This window comes from Pelodiscus sinensis, chromosome 22 (genome assembly GCF_049634645.1).
Source record: "Pelodiscus sinensis isolate JC-2024 chromosome 22, ASM4963464v1, whole genome shotgun sequence".
Lineage (NCBI taxonomy): Eukaryota > Metazoa > Chordata > Testudines > Trionychidae > Pelodiscus > Pelodiscus sinensis.
This window is the reverse complement of record NC_134732.1, coordinates 25,271,205-25,295,201: the sequence shown is the minus strand read 5'-3', so window position 1 is coordinate 25,295,201 and position 23,997 is coordinate 25,271,205. Positions and strand designations below refer to the sequence as shown.

Genomic DNA, 23,997 nt, shown 5'->3' with positions numbered 1-23,997 from the left:
TGAAATAAATAGCTTCCCTGTTTAAGAAATTGACCTGTTGTTAATTACAAAAAAAAACCCCAGAAAATTCTATGTTTCTACATTTTCTAGTTTCCCGATTTCTTCCCCATTGGCTTCAGGGAAATCTGAAGATAATTTAAAACACTGAAAAAGCTACTCCAAATATAGATATATTTACCAGAAGTATTTTGTATGCCTCTGAAGAGAGGAAATTTTGAGGGATTGATGCTTAATATGTCCCAGAAGAATGTTTTGAACTATAGATAAATGGCTTCACTTTTTAAAAGTAAACTCACAATGGAAGAGCATCCAGCTTCATGTTTACAGTTATGAGCAAAGATGTTTCATGTACTTTCCCCACAGTAAGTTACTTTTTTGATATATCTAAAATAACTTTTTTCATCGATGCTTTGGCTAAGAGTTCTTATACTTGGTAAAATGCTAGCTGCTGAGCCAACATTTGCATCTTGAGTGCAATTCCAAGTATAAAGAAAGGAGACAGAATATATTAATCAGCGTATTTTTTATTGGTAAGAATGTACAGGAATTTTCAGAGTAATTAGTATTTTAAAATCTCCTTTAAGAGGCCATTTTAGTTAATAAATGATCACAATACATCAAAATTGCTAATATATCCAGAAAATTGTTTTTTCAAATTATCAGATTCATTACTTCTACTTGCCAGTCTAGTGTGCTCTCTTCCTGGTAATGGTCAGTTTACTGTAGTGATTATTTCCAGTGGTTGGTTTCTGGGGTAGCTTCTACCAGATTATTTAGTTGACAGTTTGTCTCCTGAGAGAAATCTGGTGTTAACAATCAGTGAATTTCAAGGGAGAGTAGAGATCCTGAGGTCTGAATTGCTTGGTGGGTTTTGTTTGTTTGTTTTTTTTAACGGTTGAGCCTTATATTCAAACCCTATTTTGGAGATGGAATCAAAATCTATAAATAAATATTATATTCATTTTTAATATTTGACTAATGTTGTGAAGATACAAATCATTTATTTTACTACCTATAAACTGTTTCAGCACACTGAAGAAAAAGCTATGCTAATTTATATAGCTTTGACATTTTATAATTTTCATGATTTTTAGATAAAGGATTTTATATTTAAAACTTTAATAGTCTAGTCTGAGTTCATTTATCTTTAATTTTTGAAACGGGTAGAGTAATTCATAACAGTAATTTTATTCCTGTAATGTAATATTCACTTGAGTTCATTTGTGCATTAAAATTCCTTTAAGACCGTTATTAATGATTTATATAATGAAATGTCATATTAATCACAGAAGTTTTCACATTTTATTATTCTCTTCCATGTTAATACTATCTTTATGATCTCTATTAATGTTTTATATCCTCTAATTTCAATTATAAATCAAGCACACTTTCATGTTTTTGTTGGTATTTGCTTTTCAGGGGTGCCACCTTTAAAATTTTATGACTTTCCCCCCTACATATGCGGTATAAAACATCTTTATTCATATGAAGATAGTTAATTATGTCTTTGTTTATAGTAAACTTCCATTGACAAACTTATAGTAATAATATTTCTTTTCAAGCTCAGAGACTAGAACGACTACGAAAAGAGAGACAAAATCAAATAAAATGCAAAAACGTTCAGTGGAAGGAGAGAAATGCTTCTTATTCAGGTAAAAAGAAACATCCAATTCTTATATTTTTAATGGTTTAATCTTCATTTAAGTGAGGTTTATAAATGAAATTTTGTAAAACTTCCAAAACACAAAGGAAATATCAGAGGAACCTGACCATTTCCTGTTCTCATTTGTTTCTCCATAGTTTTCAGCCACTACCTGCCCATTCCTAATGATTTACATTGATTAAAGAAACATCCAGAAATGGATTGAAAGTTACTGTAGTTGATTGCAGCTTTTAAAACTTTATGTATTTTTAAGGAATCTTTCAAAATAACGATTAACACAGTGCTTACAGATTTTGGCAGCTTGTAACTAGGGATATAAAAATGTGTTTAAAAAGGTAACCATGTAACCACTAACATTTCTAGCAGTTCCTCACTGCAGGCTCTGCAGAGCGCTCAGCGAAGCCTCCTCCCCAGGAGTAGAGCGGAGCCGGAAAGGGCTGCCAGCCCCACTTCCAAGGAGGCTTTGCTGTGGGCTCTGCAGTCAGCTCCCGCTCCCAGGGACCCAGCCTATAACCTGCATTTGGGGGGAGGGCTGGGCCGGAGCCACCACGGACAGGGGTTGCTCCAGGCAGCCTAGGGTGGGCAGGGAGCTGCTCCAGCCCTTGCCGGTTAATTGAAACTGGTAAGCATGGAGGTTAGGACCATCAATGGCTATTAGCCAGGATGGGTAGGAATGGTGTCCCTAGCAGCAGTTTCTCTGGAAGTGGGTGAGAATTCCCCGGTGTGTTCACTCCCTCTGGGACACCTGGCATTGGCCACTGGGTAGACAGGACGCTGGGCTGGATGGACCTTTGGTCTGACCGAGTCTGGCCGTTCTTATGTTCTAAGCATTGCCCATTTAGGGTGATGCTTACCAGTTAAGTGGTTAAAAGGCTAACCTTTCACATCCCTACTTGTAATAGCAGTGTTTGTTTTGTGTCTACACACACAACTTAGATCAACCTGTTTAACTTGCACAATGATGTGAGAAAAGTAGTGAAGTCAACCCTAGTATAGACTCAGCCAAGTTGGCAGAAGAATTTTCCCATCAACCTAGCTACTGACTCTTGAGTGGATTTGCCACAGCAATGTAAAATCCCCTTCCAATGTTGTAGCAAGTGTCTGCACTACAGTAGCATAGCTTCAACAGCTGTGCCTCTGTAGTACCTTCAGTGTTAGACATATCCTGAGGATCCTGATTGCTTGATGAGTAAGTATCAAAACAGTGAATTTGTGTTCTGGAACTTTTTGGGTGGGAGGTGGAGTTTAACAAAACAAATGATTGACAGCTCTCAATTCTCTCCTTGTAACAGATCAAAGCTGATTAGAATATATCTACCTTCCAAATGGAAGACTGCTATTTTCAAACAAATGATAGCATGTATGACCCATTATAAGTGGCCTTGAATGTTATGGATGAATGTGTGAAGGCTGAAATTTTGTTTGAAAGTTGTATTTACAAATTTTAAAGATAGTTCTCAGCCAGTTTTCTACATAGGGAGGAAAGCTTAAGGGGAGAAAAAGCATAAGAGAAATATTATGAAAATATGACTTGTGTCTTCATGAGGTTTTAATTAATGTTGTTGAGAAAAATGACTCCTGTTTTTAATGTAGCTTTGCTTTTGTATGTGAAAATAGGAAACTTTATAATGAAATGAAGCCAGAAATGCAATTTGAGGTTTTTATCTGTTTCTTGGAGCAATAGTTATAACTAATATTTTCACTGTAAATACCTATTACTTCCTTGTAACTTATAAATTAGTGTTTCTTATTGTTATATTGTGCTGCTTAAATGGTAAAATATGGAATAAAATCCATTTTGTAGCGTAAACTGATGTCTATTCCTCTTGTATTTGGCACAGACTCTCAGAGCATTGTATGGTCTATCATTGTCTACTTTTTTCAAAATTTGTATGTATCTTAATGTAGTTCCTACATAATATCTGTGCCTAGGGCCCTGTGTGTTTCTGGCTGCCCTATGTAAGATCTTCTTCTCTTCTATGTTTCTGCTTTATGGAAAATCTATTAGTCACTCACAAGATTCCAAACATGATTGCACTAACCCCTATACAGAGTTACAGCATAAATTTGACACCTCTATTGATGCATCTTAATGTATTTTTGCCTTTTTACTCTATTAAGCAATGTATTGAAGGTTTAAAGTTTAATCTTCCATACCCTCCAACCCCTTCTGCTTAGAGTTTTGTAGCTTTTGACCATTGATGGTATAATCCTCTCTCCTCGTTTCTTAAGCCTAACCATATCGCTTGAGGTTTCTTTGCATTGAAATACACCATGAATCCTCAGGCTCTTGCTTTAGTCTAGCTAGTTCTGTTTTCTCATTCTTAATGAGGACCACAGATCTGAACATTGCAGGGTCTCTGTTCCATGCAGCCGTGGAGATGGACCAGACCTATCAATTATTAGCAGGGGAAATGTAGCTTCTGCCCTAATGCTGCAGAGCAAAAAACAAAACCGAGAAACTCCCATGTCTCCAGGTTTTGGCTTTATCAGCAGAAGGGATTCCCTTTCTTCTCCCCACAGCTTCCTTCAGATGGTGCTCTAAATGGCACAAAGTGAAATGTTTCCCTCGAGCAATATAAATCTGCACAACGCAGCATGGTCAGTAACCCTCAGGTCCAGATTCCCCTGCTCACCTTCAGACAGCAGCCTGAGAGAGAGATGCAGAAAAACCCAGGCCATAGAGGTGCTGATGCCTCTGAGCCTGCACGTCTACACAGGAAATTCTTCCTTGTTGGGGGAAAAAGGCCAGAGTTTAAAAACTTAATAGTAAAATATATATTCAAAAAATAAAACCCCTCCCACAAAGGCTAGCCTCTTTCAGGCAAGAGCCTACCGAGCACTATAAACTATGATCATGAATTCTGCAGATACCCTAGACAAGCTGTAGCTGTATATCTCTCCTCATGCGCTCTGAGAAGGTTAATTCTGTGTTAAGGAGGTCAAGCTGAATGGCTTGGACAGCGGATAAGGGTGTTGTCTCTAGCTGCTGAGTTATTCAGAAGAAGAAATGTCCATAATTTTAGCTTCCAGAAAATCTAATTCAGTCAGTCTGCTCAGGGATTTGCTTCAGGTTTATTTCTAAGACAGAGGCCTCACTACTGCCTCTGTCACAGTATCATGGATTCATGCTGGACCTGGCATTCTGAAACAGAAAGTTTCAGAAGGTTGAAAAAGCTACCAGAGGAGAAGCTGTTCTGGATTTGGTTTTAACAAATAGGGAGGAACTAGTTGAGAACTTGAAAGTGGAAGACAGTATAGGGGACAGTGATCATGAAATAATAGAGTTCATGATCTTAAGGAAAGGTAGAAGGGAGACCAGCACAATTGAGGTAATGGATTTCAGGAACGCAGATTTTGATAAGCTCAGAGAACTTGTAGGTGAGGTCCCATGGGAAGCAAGACTGAAGGGAAAAACAACTGAGGAGAGTTGGAAGTATTTCAAAGGGATGTTGTTAAGGGCCCAAAAGCAAACAATTCCGCTGTGTAGGAAAGATAGAAAATATGGCAAAAGACCAGCTTGGCTTAACAAGGAGATCTTGCATGATCTCAAAATAAAAAAGGAGCCATATAAAAAATGGAAACTAGGACAACTAACAAAGAATGAATATAGGCAAGCAACACGGGAATGCAGGGGCACGATTAGAAAGGCAAAGGCACAAAATGAGATCAAACTAGCTACAGGCATGAAGGGAAACAAGAAGACCTTTTATAAATACATTAAAAGGAAGAGGAAGACCAAGGACAGGGTAGGCCCACTGCTTAATGAGGAGGGAGAAACAGTAACAGGAATCTTGGAAATGGCAGAGATGCTCAATGACTTCTTTGTTTCGGTCTTCACCGAGAAGTCTGGAGGTGTGCCTAACGTAGTGAATGCAAGCAGAGAGAGGGTAAGTTTAGAAGATAGGATACACAAAGAACAAGTTAAAAATCACTTAGGAAAGTTAGATGTCAGCAAGTCACCAGGTCCTGATGAAATGCATCCCAGGATACTCAAGAAGCTGATAGAGGAGGTATCTGAGCCTTTAGCTATGATTTTTGAGAAATCATGGCAGACGGGAGATTCCAGAAGACTGGAAAAGGGCAATTATTGTGCCCATCTATAAAAAGGGGAATAAGAACAACCCAGGAAACTACAGACCGGTCACTTTAACATCTGTCCCAGGGAAGATAATGGAGCAGGTAATTAAGGAAATCATATGCAAACACTTGGAAGGTAATAAAGTGATAGGGAATAGCCAGCATGGGTTTGTGAAGAACAAGTCATGCCAAACTAATCTGATAGCTTTCTTTGATAGGATAACGAGCCTTGTGGATAAGGGAGAAGCGGTGGATGTCATATACCTAGACTTTAGTAAGGCATTTGATACGGTCTCGCATGATATTCTTATTGATAAACTAGGCAAATATAACTTAGATAGGGCCATGATAAGGTGGGTGCATAATTGGCTGGATAACCGTAGTCAGAGAGTTGTTGTTAACGGTGCTAAATCCTGCTGGAAAGGGATAACAAGTGGAGTTCCTCAAGGGTCTGTTTTGGGACCCGTACTGTTCAATATCTTCATCAATGATGTAGATATTGGGATAGAGAGTACGCTTATTAAGTTTGCAGATGATACCAAACTGGGTGGGGTTGCAACTTCTTTGGAGGATAGGGATATAATTCAAAATAACCTTAGCAAGTTAGAGAAATGGTCAGAGGTAAACAGGATGAGGTTTAATAAAGAGAAATGCAAAGTGCTCCACTTAGGAAGGAACAATCAGTTCCTTACATACAAGATGGGAAGCGACTGTCTAGGAAGGAGCATGGCGGAAAGGGATCTAGGGGTCATAGTGGACCACAAGTTGAATATGAGTCAACAGTGTGATGCTGTTGCAAAAAAAGCAAATATGATTCTAGGTTGTATCAACAGGTGTGTTGTAAGCAAAACTCGTGAAGTCATTCTGCCGCTCTACTCTGCACTAGTTAGGCCTCAGCTGGAGTACTGTGTCCAGTTCTGGGCGCCACATTTCAAGAAAGGTGGAGAAATTGGAAAGGGTACAGAGAAGAGCGACAAGAATGATTAAAGGTTTAGAGAACATGACCTATGAAGCCAGGCTTCATGAACTGGGCTTGTTTAGTTTGGAAAAAAGAAGATTAAGGGGGGACACGATAGCGGTTTTCAAATATCTAAAAGGATGTCACAAGGAAGAAGGAGAAAATTTGTTCCTCTTGGTTACTGAGGACAGGACAAGGAGTAATGGGCTTAAAGTGCAGCAGGGGAGGTTTAGATTGGACATTAGGAAAAAATTCCTAACTGTCAGGGTGGTCAAATATTGGAATAAACTGCCAAGGGAGGTGGTGGAATCTCCCTCTCTGGAGATATTTAAGAACAGGTTAGATAGACATCTGTCAGGGATGGTGTAGACGGAGCTTGGTCCTGCCTTGAGGGCGGGGGGCTGGACTCGATGACCTCTCGAGGTCCCTTCCAGTACTATTATTCTATGATTCTATGATTTTAGACATTCGGAGGTCAAATTGCTGCTGTGTCTAGCATCCTCTGTGAAACAGGGAAGTAATGAATTTCTTTCTACCCAAATGCCCAGCATTTTTTTGAAAGCAGCATTTCTTCTAGATCCTCCTGAAGTGGGCAGATTCCTTTTCTGGGATCTTAACTCCGTTCCCAGGGCTATTCCAGACCCTCCATTTGAACCACTCTTGAAGGTGTCTTATTTTCTAACCGTGATCGTGGTCTTGTTGATAGCAGTCAATTGGGTTCTCACGATTTGAGTAGTTGGGAGCTTCGCACACTTCCCCCAACCGCAGTACTGCACTTTCAATAAAGATAAAGTGGTACTCAGAATCAAGCTTGCCTTCATACCTGGCTGTGCAGAGCATAGAAAATTGTCCTTCCATCCCCTGGCTAGCTCCTTGCATTCCAAAGAGAAACTGTGGCACACTTTTGATGCCAACGAAGCTCTAAGTATATAAAAATGGCCATACTGGGTCAGAACAACGGTACATCCAGCCCAGTATCCTGTCTGCCAACAGTGGCCAATACCAGACGCGCCAGAGGGAGGAAACACAACAGGGAATCCTCACGTGGTCCCTCCCCTGTCACCCACCTCCAGAGAAACAGAGGCCAGGGACACCATGTCTACCCATCCTGGCTAATAGCCGGTGATGGACCTAACCTCCATTCATAGAATCATAGAATACTAGGACGGGAAGGGACCTCGAGAGGTCATCGAGTTCAGTCCCCTGCCCTCATGGCAGGACCCAGTACTGTCTGGACCATCCCTGATAGACATTTATCTAACCTGCTCTTAAATATCTCCAGAGATGGGGATTCCACAACCTCCCTGGGCAATTTATCCCAGTGTTTGACCCCCCTGACAGTTAGGAACTTTTTCCTAATGTCCAACCTAAACTTCCCTTACTGCAGTCTCAGCCCCTTGCTTCTTGTTCTATCCTCAGAGGCCAAGATGAACATGTTTTCTCCCTCCTTCTTATGACACCCTTTTAGATACCTGAAAACTGCTATCATGTCCCCCCTCAATCTTCTCTTTTCCAAACTAAACAAACTCAATTCTTTCAGCCTCCCTTCATAGGTCATGTTCTCTAGACCTTTCATCATTCTCGTTGCTCTTCTCTGGACCCTCTCCAATTTCTCCACATCTTTCTTGAAATGTGGTGCCCAGGACTGGACACAATATTCCAACCGAGGCCTACCAGAGTAGAGTGGAAGAATGACTTCTTGTGTCTTGCTCACAACACACCTGTTAATGCATCCCAGAATCATGTTTGCTTTTTTTTGCAACAGCATCACTCTGTTGACTCTCATTTAGCTTGTGGTCCACTATAACCTCTATATCCCTTTCTGCTGTACTCCTTCCTAGACAGTCGCTTCCCATTCTGTATGTTTGAAACTGATTATTCCTTCCTAAGTGGAGCACTTTGCATTTGTCTTTATTAAACTTCATCCTGTTTACCTCAGACAATTTCTCCAATGGTCTAATTTGTCTAGTTCTTTGTTGAACCCTGTTAAAGTCCTGGTCTTCACAACATCCCCTGGCAAGGAGTTCCAGAGGTTGACTGTGCACTGGGTGAAGAAAAATTTATTTTTATTTGTTTTAAACCTGCTGCCTATTAATTTCATTTGGTAACCCTTAGTTCTTATATTGTGGGAATAAGTAAATAACTTTTCCTTATTCACTTTTTCCACACCAGTCATGATTTTATAGACCTCGATCATATCCCCCCTTAGTCATATCTCCACTCTTTTCTAAGCCAAAAAGTCCAAGTCTTTTTAATCTCTCTCCATATGGGACCTGTTCCAAACCCCTCAGCATTTTTCTTGCCCTTTTCTGAACCTTTTCCAATGTCAATATATCTTTTTTGAGATGAGGCGAGCACATCCTTTGCACAGTATTAAGGATGTGGGAGCACCATGGTTTTATAGAGAGGCAATAAGATATTTCTCTTATTCTCTCTCACTTTTTAAATGTTTCCTAACATTCTATTTGTGTTTTTTGCGTGCCTTTGCACACTGAGTGGATGTTTTCTGAGAACTATCCACAATGGCTCTAAAGATTGCTCTCTTGAGTAGTTGTAGCCAAATTAGTCCCCATCATATTGTATGTATAGTTGGGATTATTTTTTGCAGTGTGCATTACTTTACATTTATCAACATTCAATTTCATTTGCCATTTTGTTGCCCAGTCACTTAGTTTGATGAGATCTTTTTGAAGCTCTTCACAGTCTGCCTTGGTCCTAACTATCTTGAGCAGTTTGGGATCATCTGCAAATTTTGCCACTTCACTGTTTACCCCTTTCTCTAGATCATTTATTCGTAAGTTGAATAGGATGGGTCTCAGGACAGACCCTTGGGGGATACCACTAGTTACCTGTCGCCACTCGGAAGACTGACCATTTATTCCTACCCTTTGTTTCTTGTCTTTTTAACCACACAGCTCAGTTCAGAAAGACCAACGTTGTTTGTATTTTGTCATCTGGTGTCAAAGGGAAAGAAGGTTTCAAAATCTTTAGTTTCCAGATGACTAACATTTTGTATCCCAGAGGCATCCAAGTCTAAACGCGTCCACCCTCCAAAATCAGAACTGGGTCTTTGAGAGCGGTGGCAGTCTCGTGGACAGAAAGATCATATGTCTCCTACAAGGAAATCCATAAAGCAGCCGCTGACTCAGCTGCTCCTACTTTCTCCAAGTTCCTCAAACTGTTAATCTAGTCGTGATATGAGGCTGCTTTTGGTTGATTGCTGCTCCTTGTTCTAGAGCAGGGGTCTCCAAACTTTTCTGCCCGAGGGCCGCATTAACTATCAAACAGCAGTTCGGGGGCCGACTACACACTTGAGGTCCAAATAAAAACCAATCAAAAAATGGATGTTGTTTTTAATTATTTATTTAATATTATTTTATTCAGTTATTATTTAATAACACATTGATACACTACACATGAACACCTGTATTAGTGTGAATGGTGAAATTGTTTCCTGGATGCCAAAATAGCAGACATTTCTGGCTTTAGAAATCATTGTTTGAAATTGGGGGTGGTTCAATATGTTCAGCCTAAGACACTCACACTTGAAGAGATGTGATCGCTCTCCTATCATGCAGGGAATGAGGTGACAATTTGTAACATAGCCTCATGGAACAAGGGGCATGCATTTTAATGGGAAAAGCTGGTTTGAAAGCAGACACGTTATCATTGTGCCACAGCAACCAGACCGCCTCCTGCAATGGGCACCAGCTCCTCAGCCCCGCCCCCGGAGAAGTAGCCCCTCGCTCCTAGCCCCTGAGAAACCACCGTCGGGTTTCCTCCCCTCCGTCCAGCCTCCTGCGATCCTCTGCCGCTGGGTCTGATCCGGAGCCCGCCTTCGAGACCCCCCTTTTTCGCCCGCCCGGCCAAGCGGCACGCGGAGCCGTTCCTGACCTGGGCTACCTGCTGTCCCGTGCGCGCGCTGGGGCCTCGCGCAGCTGCCTGCGAATCCGTTTCTCCCGCTGACACCAATGCTCGGACTCAAGCGCCTCAGGGATAATCTCGCCGGCACGCGGAAGAAGGCGGGGCCAGACAAAAAGGTCTCCACGGGCTGGATGAGAGGGCCTCGCGGGCCGCATCTGGCCCGCGGGCTGTAGTTTGGAGACCCCTGTTCTAGAGTACCAGTGACCATTAGGGGAAGGGTCCTCTCATTCACAGCTCTCCATAACTGAGACACGTTCCCCAGGAGTGGATAGTGCTAGGAAATCTCAGTGTCATGGATCTATCTGTAAACCTCATTACAGATCACACTAGGAAAATGTATCTGTTCCTTCCCTGAACATTTCCTGCCTTAGAGTAATGAGGTCCACAGATCCTACCCACCCTGAATGGGCTGATAATTAGAGAAAACAATTGGATTAGTAATTGGCACTCAAGGGTGGTGGTTCATTGAATTCCTTGCTCTGCCAGAGGTTTGCTCGGTGTGGTGTCGGTGTCGAATATTTCTTGCCAACGCAGAGTGGCTAGAGATTTCCTAGGCTATGTCTCCACTACGTTTCTCAGAGTGGGCGCCACACCTCTCCTGCCACTGATTGACTTATCTGGTCTGCCCTGCCTCCATCCCTGCGTGGATCTGTAGACCTCATTACTGCAAGAAAGGAAAATGTAAGGCAAGGCCTGGATAAAATCTCCTGTTATTGCCCTCCCTTTTATTAAGTTTCCCTTCCTCCAAATGTTGTCTTTGGCAGACTTCACCTTCCTGCATTTGACTTCTTCCCCATCATTGGTGCATGAAGGGATCAAATTGGACCTTGAAAGTGACTTAATAGCTGGTGAGAGCGACTTCCCTTCTTTCTGGGATATTTTGACTCTTTGCCTTAAATAGAATGGTACCTTATGTTGTGAACGTCTTGTGATAGGAGTCCCAAACCCAAGGTATGTTTCAAAATAAAAATGTAGATTCTGATAATGGAACAACTGTGTTCAACTCTTCTCAGCCATCCTCCCTTTGCCAGCAGCTCTTACAAGCTCGGAGGTTAGAATCTGTTTTAAAAAGTAGGTGTTATTTAGGCTCTGCTGTATTGATTTGTGCCACATTCACCGAGGTTGATCGCTCGTTGCTTCCTGGGTTTTTTATTTCTGTTGATATCTTAGGCTTCTCAAAGGACAAAAGTTAATTTTCTCTCTGTCTTTCTCCTTCTCGGTTCTTTGCTTCTTTGTGGCTGTAACTCGCTATTTCCAAAAAAAACAGCGGTTGCTTTTTTGAGGGGAAAGGGGGAAGCATAATTTCTAATTGTTTTGAATCTGTGAGGTGTTTGTCTCAAGATTAAACAAATTCCACATGTAGACATCCCTAACAATACTGTACTGGAGTGGAACTGTTTTTTAATGTACCGATAAGCCTGACAGACTGACTGTTGCTGGTACATGTGGCAAAGAGATGCTATAAGTGTAGAATACTCTTAAATGATCCCGTAAGGGACTGACATATCATTGACTTAGGCAGGGTTGGCTGTAAGCAGCTTGAATTCCCTCTCCACTCCAGAGCGCGGTAGGTAAGTAATCTAAACTTCTTTCCTTCCTGGTGTTTGACTTTATAGGAACCTAGAAGATTTCCCTGGCATTGCTTGGGTCCTTCACTCAATTACTTTTTGTTTTTCTTTGTTTGAATCAGTGCTCTGGGGTGGTGCTGGGGAGGAGGGTTCAGGTGCAGGCTGCTACAGGGAGAGAGGACAACCCCAGACCTCTCTTTCATCACAGCAGCTTGAGGCCAGATGGGAAGCGCCTCTCCATGGCTACTGCACCTCCAATGGCCACGGCCAAAAGAGGGGTGCATGTCCCCCAGCTGGGGCAGGTCCAGATTAATCTGCGCCCTTGCCCTTCTCAGCCAGAATGAGGAATGCAGCAAACTGTGCACTTCCCCTTTCTCTCCATTAAGGGGAACAGCCAGCAGTGTTTCTGTATGAATGGGGTTGATGGGAGGGGGAGCTTCAGCCCCTCCACCTGCCCTAAAGGGTGACTGGAGGGTTGAAGGTTAGGGGCTGGGCCAGTCCCACATTTGGGGGGAGTGCCCCCAGCCAGCCCCTTTCACCTTGGTGATTCTGTCTCTTTCCTGTTTGGTTTTCTGAGAAGAATCCCATTCCAGGCATAACCCATTTTCCTTGCACAACCAAACTCTTATCTTTCTTCACATTTTAAGAGGAAGCTGTCTACCTAATTTTGTGGTCCTGGCTCTTACTGTTTTAGAGGAGTTCTTGGACAGACAGACAGACTGAAATACAGGAAAAACTCTCTCAAATATGTAGTAGATTTAAATAACAGTAAATAACAAACAAGAAAACAAAACTCACCAATCAAATATAAACCACCGTCTGAGCTTCGCATATGCAGGCTAGTTAAAAAGCTTTGTTTTATTCAGTAGAATGCCAAACTAGTGCAGCTATGTTGTTTAAAAAAACCAAACCAAACCCTAATCTATGGTTTTTTTCTACTAAATTTGAAGGCCGTTAAAATAGCGTTCCCTACTCATTTCCCTGTCTCTTCTCTCAACACTGTGGAGTGTGCTGTTGTTTTAGACTCTTGAGTCACATCACTTTCACAAACCTGTAAAACTACAAAACTCAGAGAAAGATAGATGCCGCAGTAATGAGCACAGTAGAGCTCCAGAGATCCTCTCACGGCTCATCCCAACAAAAGATGGAGAAAACAAGCACATCTCAAACACTTCCTAAGAAATAACACAAGCAGATACAGCACTTGCTTTCTCACTTGTTCCAATGAAAACATGAGACACAACTCCACAGGACAGAGGTTAGCACTACTTTAATATAGTGGCAATGAGAATTTTTTAAAGCCAAAACAAGCTTGTAGTACAAACGGAATAGGTTATGGGTTTTAAATGGACATAATTATATAAACATTTAATCCTGCTCTTCTGCATTAAGTTATTTCTTGCTCTAACTAGGGATGTTAAATATCGGTTATTTGAATAGTTGATTGACCTCATGAATTCTTATTGGTTACTCAAGTCTTCTATAGTCCCCGGGGCCAGGGCCAGCAACCACTCCCGAGGAGTCCCCTGCCACTCCACACTGTTGCCAGAGGCTTGTTGTCAGAGGCAGCAGCATGGGGTGCCAGGCGGGAGCTGGTCCACGAGGGAAGCCCACTTAAAAATTAGCTCCCCTCCCAGACTGGCTGCCTGTTGCCCCACATTGCTGCCTCTGATACAGAGGTAGCAGCACAGGGTGGCAGCAGCCCCTGTCCAGGGGAGGGGCTGACTCCTGGACCCAATACAAGCCGGAACTGAGCTGGGCGGGCTGCCTGCCTCCTAATGCACTTAAAATGCAGAGTCTCAGTAGGGGTAGGTCCCGGACCTGTTGCAAGCCAGGACTGAGTTGGCTGCTGGTCAGCCTGCTAAAAAATGGGGGGGAGGGGCAGAGTGGTGCATGTATTCTATAGCATTAACCTATAAGGTTTTGCTTATCGGTTAATCGACTACGCTATTACATCACTAGCTTTAACCTATGGCCCCAAGAGAGTTTCCATTTAGCCCTCAATAATGAGCTGTGGGATTAAGACCAGAAAAAAAATTAATATCCCTTGAAACTCTTATTTTTTTAATATTTACTATTACAGGCAGTCCCCGAGTTACGCGGATCCGACTTATGTCGGATCCGCAGTTACGAACGGGGTTTGCTGCCCTTCTCCCTGGTCCGCTGGAGACCAGCAGACCAGGGAGACGGGAAGCAAAGCCTCTGAAGACGCCGGCAGCGGGACAGCCGTGGCGCGTCTGGGCTGTCTGCTGCCCGTGTGTTCCGCAGCTTTGCTCCACATCTCCCCAGACCAGGGAGACGGGGAGCAAAGCCGCGGAGCACGCGGGCAGCGGACAGCCCAGACGCGCCGCGGCTTTGCTCCGCTTTGCTACCCGTCTCCCTGGTCTGCTGATGTCTAGCAGACCAGGGAGACACAGAGCAAAGCCGCGGAGGACCTGGGCGGCGGGACCGCGGTACGTCTTGGTCCCCCGCCCGCGTCTCCCTAGTCTGCTGGAGGGGGGGGGTGCAGCTAGTACACACCCCCCCCCCCCCCCCCAGCAGTCCAGGCTTTTCTCCGGACGCCTGTGGTAGAGCAGCTGGGGCGCTGCCAGTTGGTCCCGCAGCGCCGCTCTGGGCGCTACTGGACCGACCTGGCAGCACCCCAGCTGCTCTGCCCCAGGCGTCCTGATTCAGCCGCTGCTGGTCAGTTTCAGCAGCAGCTGAATCAGGACGCCTGGGGCAGAGAAGCTGGGGTGCTGGTGGATTGGTCCAGTAGCGCCGAGGAGCGGCACTACTGGAGAAACCCAGCAGCACCCCAGCTGCTCTGCCCCAGGCGTCCCCAAGTCAGCCGCTGCTGAAACTGACCAGCGCTGACTACAGGAAGCCCGAGGCAGATTGCTCTACCCCGGGCTTCCTGGAATCAGCCGCTGATCAGTTTAAGGAGCAGCTGACTTGGGGACGCCTGGGATTCTTAAGTTGAATCTGTATGTAAGAACTGGCATCCAGATTCATCCTGTTGAAATTGATCAGAGGCTGATTCCAGGAAGCCCGGGGCAGAGCAACTCTGCCTCGGGCTTCCTGTAGTCAGCCGTTGGTCAGTTTCAGCAGCGGCTGAATCTGGACGCCAGTTCCGGCTTACATACAAATTCAACTTAAGAACAAACCTACAGTCCCTATCTTGTACATAACCCGGGGACTGCCTGCATTTATAACTCGGAATAAACTCAAGTCTTGAGCTATTGCCATCTGGAGCTATGTGCCTGTAGCTCCAGATACAGCCAGCTCAGTGTTAACCTGGACAAGACATTGAGCAGGGGACAGTTTTCAGATATTTGGGGAGCATACTAGACAGTGCTCGGGGATACTCCAAATATGTGGATCCACTTGTATATGCTGCCATGTTTTGGGCCCTTCAGCAGCCCCTGTTGGAATGTCATGGCTAGTGCCCTGCCAAATTCACAGCCATGAAAAGTACGTCATGAACTGAAATCTGGCCTTTTGTGTGCTCGTATCTATACTACACTGATTTCACATGGGAGACCCAGCATTTCTCAAATTGGGTCCTCACCCAAAAGGGAGCAGCAGGTGGTTGTTAGGTTATTTTAGAAGGGCCACAGTATTGCCACCCTTACCTCTATGCTGCTTTCAGAGCAGAGCAGATGGAGGGCAGCAGCTGTTGGTTGGGCACCTGACTCTGAAAGCAGCATCCTGCCAGCAGCAGTGAGGATGGCAATACCACCCCACGCCACCCTGACTTCTGCACTGCTGCCTTCAGAGCTGAGTGGTCAGATAGTGGCAGCTACTGATTGGGGACACAGCTCTGAAGGCAGCACTGCCCCAGCAGCAGCACAGAAGTAAGGGTAGCATTACCACAACCCCCCTACAACAACCTTGTGATCCCCCCCAACTCCTTTTTGTGTCCAGATCCTTACAATTTATTATTTTTAAAATCCTATGACCATGAAATTGACCAAAATTGACTCTGAATTTGGTAGGATAGTCCTGGCCTTCAGCCTGCTATGAAGCTGCAAATCTATAGAATGTTGGTTATATCGGCTTCATTGTACGGAAATGAAACATGGGTGCTGTGGAAGACTAAAGCACACTGGATTGACATTTTTTATTTTCATCACCTTGGTCAGCTGCTCCATATCAAGAGCAGAACAAGATCAGAAATGAGGATCTGTGAGGCTGAACCCAGCTACCACCCATCAGTGCATGGGGTGTCTTTAGTGGTGTTCTTGGCATGTACGTTGTTAGAATGGAACACCAACACAATCCAAAGCAAGTGAGCCATGGAGCTGCCACTGCATGCTCAGTGATCGCATGGGTAGGACCGTGAGCACCTGGCCAGAAACAGATTCGGGTGATGCTCAGTCTGCCAAGAGGACATCCCATCCTCATGGGATGTGCCAGAAAACTGATTAATGCTGGGTATTCTTGATATCCATATTATTCTTATTTGTGTTAGAGCAGCACTTAAAGACCCCCACCAATGGCACTCTGTTGCATTAGGCCCCTAGAGGGAGAGGTGGTTCCTGTCGTAGCATGCTTGCAGTCTGTGTAGGCAAGTTGGTTGAGGGCTGAGAGGAGAGAGAAATGCCTAACCTCTTTTTAACCCCAGTAAGCTCCTATAGCAAGCAGAGAGTTCTACTGGCTACTTGTGTGAGGAAGCTTTCAGCTTTGAATTTGGCACCTGCTTATGTGTGTCCCATTGCCCTTTTGTAGTGAGACTGGGGGTTGCTGTTCATCCTATCTGTCTTGTCTAGCCTGTTCATTGTCTCCCTCACTCTTCCCAGTTCATCGCCTCTCCAGAGTACGTGATCCCCTTTGTGCATGTGGTAATGCACGTGCTTTTCTCTCTCTCCTTGAATCACAGCAGAGGAGCTCAGCTCGCTGTTTGAAAAAAAGAATTTCCGAGTAAAGTGTCCGCACTCTGGGAAGCAGTCGCTGCTGGCGGTGCGACTCGAGCAGTGCCCACTGCAGCTGAACAACCCTTTCAACGAATACTCAAAATTTGATGGCAAGGTAAGTGAACCATTTCCCTCTGACCTAGAGCTGGCTTCTCATCTGCTCTTACTAAATTGCAATGTGCAGATATTTGTTTGGGCTTTAATTAAACATTATAGCAGCCCTACAGTTCAGTGTTTTAAATTGGCTAGCCTGAAACTGGTTCTTCTTTGTCTCCCTTGGAATGGTTCTAAAAGTTAATAGCAGCAGGAGCCAAATGAAAATATAAAATAAATGGCATGTAGGCTGTGCCCTTATCTCCTGGGCTCGTGTCTGTCCTTTGGCGTCTCGTCATTCAAGTAAAATGTTTGGTGCAGCTGAGTCTGAGGTGTCTTCTCCCTACTGAGCTGGTGGCAGATCCATGGGAGTCAGTCGGCTGTTTGTCTAGAAAATCTAGCCCCTTCTCCATAGTATCTGGGTAGCTCACAGTTGTCGGTATGTTTATCCTCACATCACCCCAGTGAAGTAGTGAAGTGCTGCCACCCCCAGTTTAGAGATAGGAAACAGGCATGGAGACAAAGTGACTTGCTGAAAGTCCCCCAGGACAGGAAATTTCATCCTGCTCTCCCCCAGGGGGGTGCCCTTCTCTGCCTGCTGCCATCTGGGAGCTAGAAAAGTGTGATCTTTCACTTCTTCCCCACCTATCATGAAGGTCTGTATTGGTTAGCAGGGGGTGGCATCAGCCTCTCATAGCAGTCCTCTCTCTCTCTTAGAACATTCCCACTTCCCAGCATCTCCAGTGGCTATTGGGAGGAGGAATGGTTTGCATGGTCCTGGAGGCTGAACAGAGCGTGATTAGAACTCTCACTCATACAGATGATCTTGTGGCACTCCTCCCATTTGAGGCTAGCTGGAGAGATCTGAGTTTAAAATAGGGCCCGAGTGGCGGGCTGCCGTTGACAAATCTTGCAGAAACTTCAGCTTCCACTTTGGCAGGATCTGTACATTGCTTCTGGGATCTCTAATCCAAGGTAGTCCAAGGGGCTGCAGAGCGCAGTGTCTAGCTGTCCTCATTTCTGAGACAGCTGCTGTTGAATCCTGCTTGAAACGGTATTTGGGTGTGAGGAGAAAGTGAGTCGATCCAAAGGATGCACTTTACGTTTTATATCACTTAAACCCCTACAGCTAACACAACACTTGATTCATCAGGCAAGGGCATCTGTCTCTCCCGCACTGTGCAGCAGCCGTTTCTCTCCCTGGTGTTAGAGCAGAAATAGCACCTTTCAAATGGTCATTGATTTCTGGCAATGTACAGGCCACTTGCTCAACAGAAACCTAGGAGATGCCATCTTGGATCATACCATCCAGTCCAGTCTTGAGTCTTCTCAACTCCAGGAGTTGCTTTGCTTTTCAGAGCTTCTGCCCACCCATCCATCCCAAATGCCTTCTGAGGCTGTCACTGTGCTGGTCTGTTCTGATTCCATCCCCAGGCTTGCAGCCTTAAGTATTAGTGAACACAATATAAATATTGATTTAGGTTTTGAGCAGTGCCCTTTGATGTACGTTTTAAAATAGTATAATAAGAAATGCAAGATATAACTCACCCAACCTAACAGCACTTCCTTTTACACAGCACCCCTCACCAAATCAGCAGGCAGTAAACCCCAATATACGTGAAAAATCTCTTTCCTCATGAGACAGAAATCTTTCCCCCATTACCTCAGTTCCTCCACAGTGCCAGCTCAAATAAGTAGGCTTTGCAGTCTGCCTGGAAAGCCAACTTGGTGATGCAAATACAATTATATTGTGAACTACCAGGTGTTACTTAGATCTAAATCAAGAATTGCCTCTTCTGTGTAGAGAGCCACCCTGTGTTTTAACAATTTCCTTGTTTATCATAAACCCTGGAAAGCTTGAAAAAATATAAACATTAGGCTCTTCGGTCGGTGTCATATCGTTCTGAAAAAATGACTGATGGCAGTGTAGCTCTTGTCTGCTGGATTAGTTAGTGGGGGTTTCAGTAGGGAGTGTCAAGTCTGAGCTTCACTACTGTTTTGGTGGGAAATGTTCACTTTCTGTCAAGTATTTTTAACATAGACAAAATAGGTTTACTCAAATTACGTATAGCGAGATGGAGTTCTATATATTTCTCTGTGGAGTTGTAGCTCTTAGACCATAGTATACGTAGTGTCAACGGCCTGTTTGTTATCTTGCATTCATCAGAGCAAACTCACTGTTTGAGAGAATTATTTCTGACATAATTATTTGGTGCCTTGCTGCCAGCAGTAGCAGGAGAATGGCCGTCTCTTTCTGCAGCTTGTATTTCAGTGTTCCTGAGTCATTGGATTCTGATCTGCTGACTGGTTCTGAACATCTTATGACATGCTTCCAACTGCTGTTGTGTACGCAGCAAGGTAAAAAACTTTTCCTGCACTAGAGGAAATGATCCATTCCCAAAAGGTGATGTCTTGTATCCTGTAAAAGCCCGAGTGAGACTTGGGCTAGATATGAGGGAGGTCTTGATAAATCGGTGAATGGAAAAAGTATTCCGCAACCTTCTAATCCCGGTTTACTATTTTTCCTGCTCTAGTATGTGCTAGAGCTGACTAGAATTAAAATTGTCTTTTCATCTATTTAACACTGATGCGTTTGGCAGGTGTGTAATGAAAATCAGTAACATTTGAAGGAAATTGTACTGTACATATTAGTCATTTTTATAATCATTGGGAAATGTATCAATATGATATGCCGTGACACATTGGTGATTAATAGAGAATTATATTTGAGTCAAGCCTTTTTTTAACCTAAAAATTAAAATGCCTTTTCAAATAACGCTGCAAAAATAATCAAATTAGCATTTTGTGAGGGCATAATTGGATTATATTAGTTCTAGCAGCATTATTTGTGGTACTGTGGGTAAGTTTGTGTCAGCATTTTGATTATAAAATCCTTTCTTCCGGGCTTGGTATGTATTACCTATTTAAAAAAAACACACAACAGCATAGATCCCAGTTGAACCATAGTACAGCTATTATAGTTCAGTAGTGAATTACTCTACCTTGTTAGAATTTCTTCACTTTTGTTGTATTTTCTTAAATAGTAATTTGATATATGTAGCTTTTTCATTATTCTATGGCAAATAAGAGAATTTTAATGAAATTTTGTGGATGAGGCCAATACTCTTTGGTATTTAAATTTTTTTTAACGGTTAAGAGATGAGCATTATTTTTCCACAAATATTTATAACTTTCTTCCTGGGAATAGTGCACATCTTATTTACATAATTAACAGAGCCACTTGGGTCTCCTGGGGAAATGATACATAATTGGGGAGAGAAGGGTGGATAAGGAGGGACTTGGGGCCTAATTAAACATGCTTAAAAAACCCTACTTAATTATGTATCTACTCGAGAGACCAGAGTGACTCTAAAATCCTCTTTAAGATTATTACTAAGGCTTTGATTTAAAATTTTTAAAAAATTATTATAGTGTAGATTTTCTGTTTGTTGGCTGGAATGAATGTTGAGTCTCACTGGCAAACAGAAAGAAAAACACATCAGCCGCTCTGTCCAAGCTGAGAGAGAGAGAGAGAAGTGTGTGCGCACTCTAAAATATGCCTCTGCGTATTTCAATTCTAATCATGAATATGCCTTAATAAATAAATGTAAATGAAATAAAATCCTCCTTAGTGAGTTTGCTGTGTAAAGAATATATTATTTCAAGATAATCAGTTAAAAATAGGAAAGCATTAAATTCTATAATTTTAGACATGCCCCTCTCTCAAACCTCTCAGTTTTCCGGGTGTGTTCTGTCAGCTTTAGTTTCTGTTTCATAATCACTTCTGCATGTTTATAAAATAACATTTTAAAGCACTAACGTCTTCCTGTTGTTTTGATCAGTTTATTGAATTATCAAAAATAAATTAGAAAATGCAGCTTCTCAAATACACCCACAATGGCAGCATTATGATCAGCTCAGTGGAGTTCTGGGAACCCCAGTCACACAGCCAAACTGAATAACTGATAGTTTCACATACACTAGAAAACTTTATCCTAAAAATGAATAAAGAAAGTCTGGGCAAGCTATATGTTTACTTTGCACACCCAAATGGGGTGTCAGACAGATTATTTAAGCCTTTGACTTTTCTCTCAAAATATCTCTTAAGTTTTCTCTTGAAAAACTGAAGCTTCATCAGCCAGCAGGTAGTAGAGTCGTGTGTCAGTCATTCACCTGCACGCTCTTGTTTCATATGTCTGGGTAAAGTGGGCTGATGAAAATCTGGTGGCACTAGAGACCTCTGACCCCTTGTACACTATCCATTTGTAATTTGCATATAGGAAATTATACTGAGCCACCGGAAATTGGTGGCCAGATTGATTTTCCTGCAAGCCTAATAAAAGAATTTACACACTGTAATGACAAATGAAATGCACTCAGAAAGTGTTAGAGTTATTCTCTGCCACCAGTTTTTTTTTTAAAGATTGTTTTTGTGGTTTGTTGATGCTTTCACTTTCTGGGTATTAACAAGGGGGAAAACAAGGCTAACTTTAAAGTAGCTTTCCACCCCATAGCGCACGCAGCCGTCTAGGGGAGGGTGGGTGTCCTTGTGATTAAGGCATGCCACTGGGTATCAGTAAATCAAGATCTGTTCCCAGTTCCTGCCACAGGTTTTGCATGCTCATGGACACATGATTTAGTCTGCAGTCCTGCAGTGAGCTCCACATGGGTCAACTTCCATCGCAGAGTTGGGGCTTTAATCTTCCTATGCCTCAGGTCCCTTGTCTATAAAATGGAACTAGTAGTGCTTGACTATCTTGGTTAATATTTATAAAGGATTTAAGATGGACATGAGGAAAAACTTCCTAATTGTCAGGTGGTGAAACACTGGAATAAATTGCCTAGGGGGGTTTGTGGAACCTTCATCACTGGAGATATTTAAGAGCAGGTTGGATAGACACCTGACAGGGATGATCTTTCTAGATGGTAGATGGTCCTGCCGTGAGGGCAGGGGACTGAACTTGATGATCTCTTAAGATCCCTTCCGTTTCTAGAGTTCTATGATTCTATGATCTTCTGGTAGCTATACAAACACATGGAATATTATTTTCCAACCATAGGGATATGTCACCTGGTCTGAGAGGGAGAATGGTTGTCCAAGAGATTTAACCTTTGAAGGCACTTACCCAGTAAAGTGTTAGGTTTGGAGCTGTTTAGTTGAGTGGACAATTGCACTTGAGAGTAGAATGTTAAAAAGGTGCTGTCAGGTGACAAGATCAGAAAGATCTCTGACTATAAATACAATTATCAGCTTTGTGGTAGGTGTATAAATAGAATGTGTGACCATTGCAAAGATCTCTTCCTGATACTCCTAAATATTATCCCTGAAGTAAGTCCACATTCACTCCCCTCCCAAAGCATGGCTAACCTTCTCGAGAAGTCGGTAGCCAGTGAAGTTCTAACAGGGCACACGTCACTCTAAATGGTGCAGAGATCAGGCAGTTTGTCCTCAAAAGAACGTCGTCACACACAAAAGTGCTATGGGAAAATCAAAGTAGGAACAGATGATCCAGATGTTCAGTATAACAAACTGGGAATTTAGTGATCTAGCTAAAAGTCTGCTTAACTCTAGAATAATCTAGAAGCACAGGGCTGAACCACACTTTAATCTTCTGACATTAATCACAAATTAAAAATCAAAACAAAGGAAGTATTTTACTTCACTGATCTCGTAAGTGCCTATTGATGAAAGGGAGGTGACCTAAAGATCTCTGTGTAGCCCAAAAAGTTGTCCCTTTCACCAACTGAAGTGGGTCCAATAAAAGATATTACTTCCCGCACTGTCTCATATCCTGGGACCAATATGGCTGCAGCAACATTGCAAATAAAATAAAAACGGAGACTCTGTTCTGTACGGACAGGCTCTGAAAAACGTTTCTTCAAGATTGGGGCCTCTTTGTAGTACAGCAAGGTTCTTTGTGAATGTGATTGTGATAATTTATTAAAACCCAACAATTTCTCCTTTAGTAACTGTTTTTACAATGAAGCTGTAGAAGGCAGGGGGGAAGGGATAATTCATGAGTGCTAATTGCTTGGCTGTTAATTTTCATAAGTGTTGATAGAAGCAGTTCCTTAAATTAAACTTTGTTTAAAATGTATCAAGGGAAATATTCCACAATGTCGGGCCTGAAGTGAAAATTAATATGAATGCTGTGGCAATTAACACATACTGGTTAATAGCTTTTAGCAGCATTTTGGGATGATAGTCCTTAAATACATTTTTGTATGCTGCTCTTGTTTCAGTCTTGTTCCAGTGTATGTCTGGATAATTATGAACAAATGTTTTCCACAATCACGAATATTAAATAGCTTTACTCAAAGAAAGTAGATAAAGAACTTTTGAACGAGGCACCACAGCTATTAATACTGAAAATATATAAATTATGAATCCAGGATTAAAAACTAAATGTGATAAGCTGTGGGGTTGGTTTGTTTGCCAAAGACTTGTATTCTGAATATTTTGTTTTGGTTTAGCAGACAATGCTTGCATAGTTTGTATTTCATCGTTTACTTGTTCTATAACTTCAGTTGTTCACATACCATTATGATAGAACAGTAAAAGCAAACAAACCCTAACTATGTACATGTAAGAGCACTTTAAACATTATGCAATTCCTGCCATTATGTAGTTAATTTAAAGTCCTCTTACCTCCCTCACAGGGGTGCTGAGGGTTAATTAGGTAATGTTTGTAAGGTACTTTGGAGATAAAGTGCTTATAAATGCTAGCTGTTGTTAATCCTTTTTCTAACTCATTTTAAAACTCCAAGTGCAGGTTATCAGAAGGCCTCTATCAAGACAAAGTAAACTGCATGGAGGCT

General features: G+C 42.7%; 1 protein-coding gene across 12 annotated transcripts in view; it reads left to right on the top strand.

Moving 5' to 3' along the window:
• Positions 1-23,997, top strand: part of MAPKAP1 (MAPK associated protein 1) — a 171,207-nt gene that overhangs the window by 27,020 nt on the left and 120,190 nt on the right. For 6 of the 12 annotated variants that reach the window (XM_075905713.1, XM_075905705.1, XM_075905706.1 and 3 more), the window contains 3 exons: positions 1,563-1,652; positions 11,390-11,473; positions 17,052-17,200. In XM_075905713.1, the coding sequence (XP_075761828.1) occupies positions 1,563-1,652; positions 11,390-11,473; positions 17,052-17,200 (323 nt within the window). The remainder of the gene's footprint in view (positions 1-1,562; positions 1,653-11,389; positions 11,474-17,051; positions 17,201-23,997) is intronic. The other 6 variants (XM_075905714.1, XM_075905710.1, XM_075905709.1 and 3 more) reach the window with 5 other exon arrangements.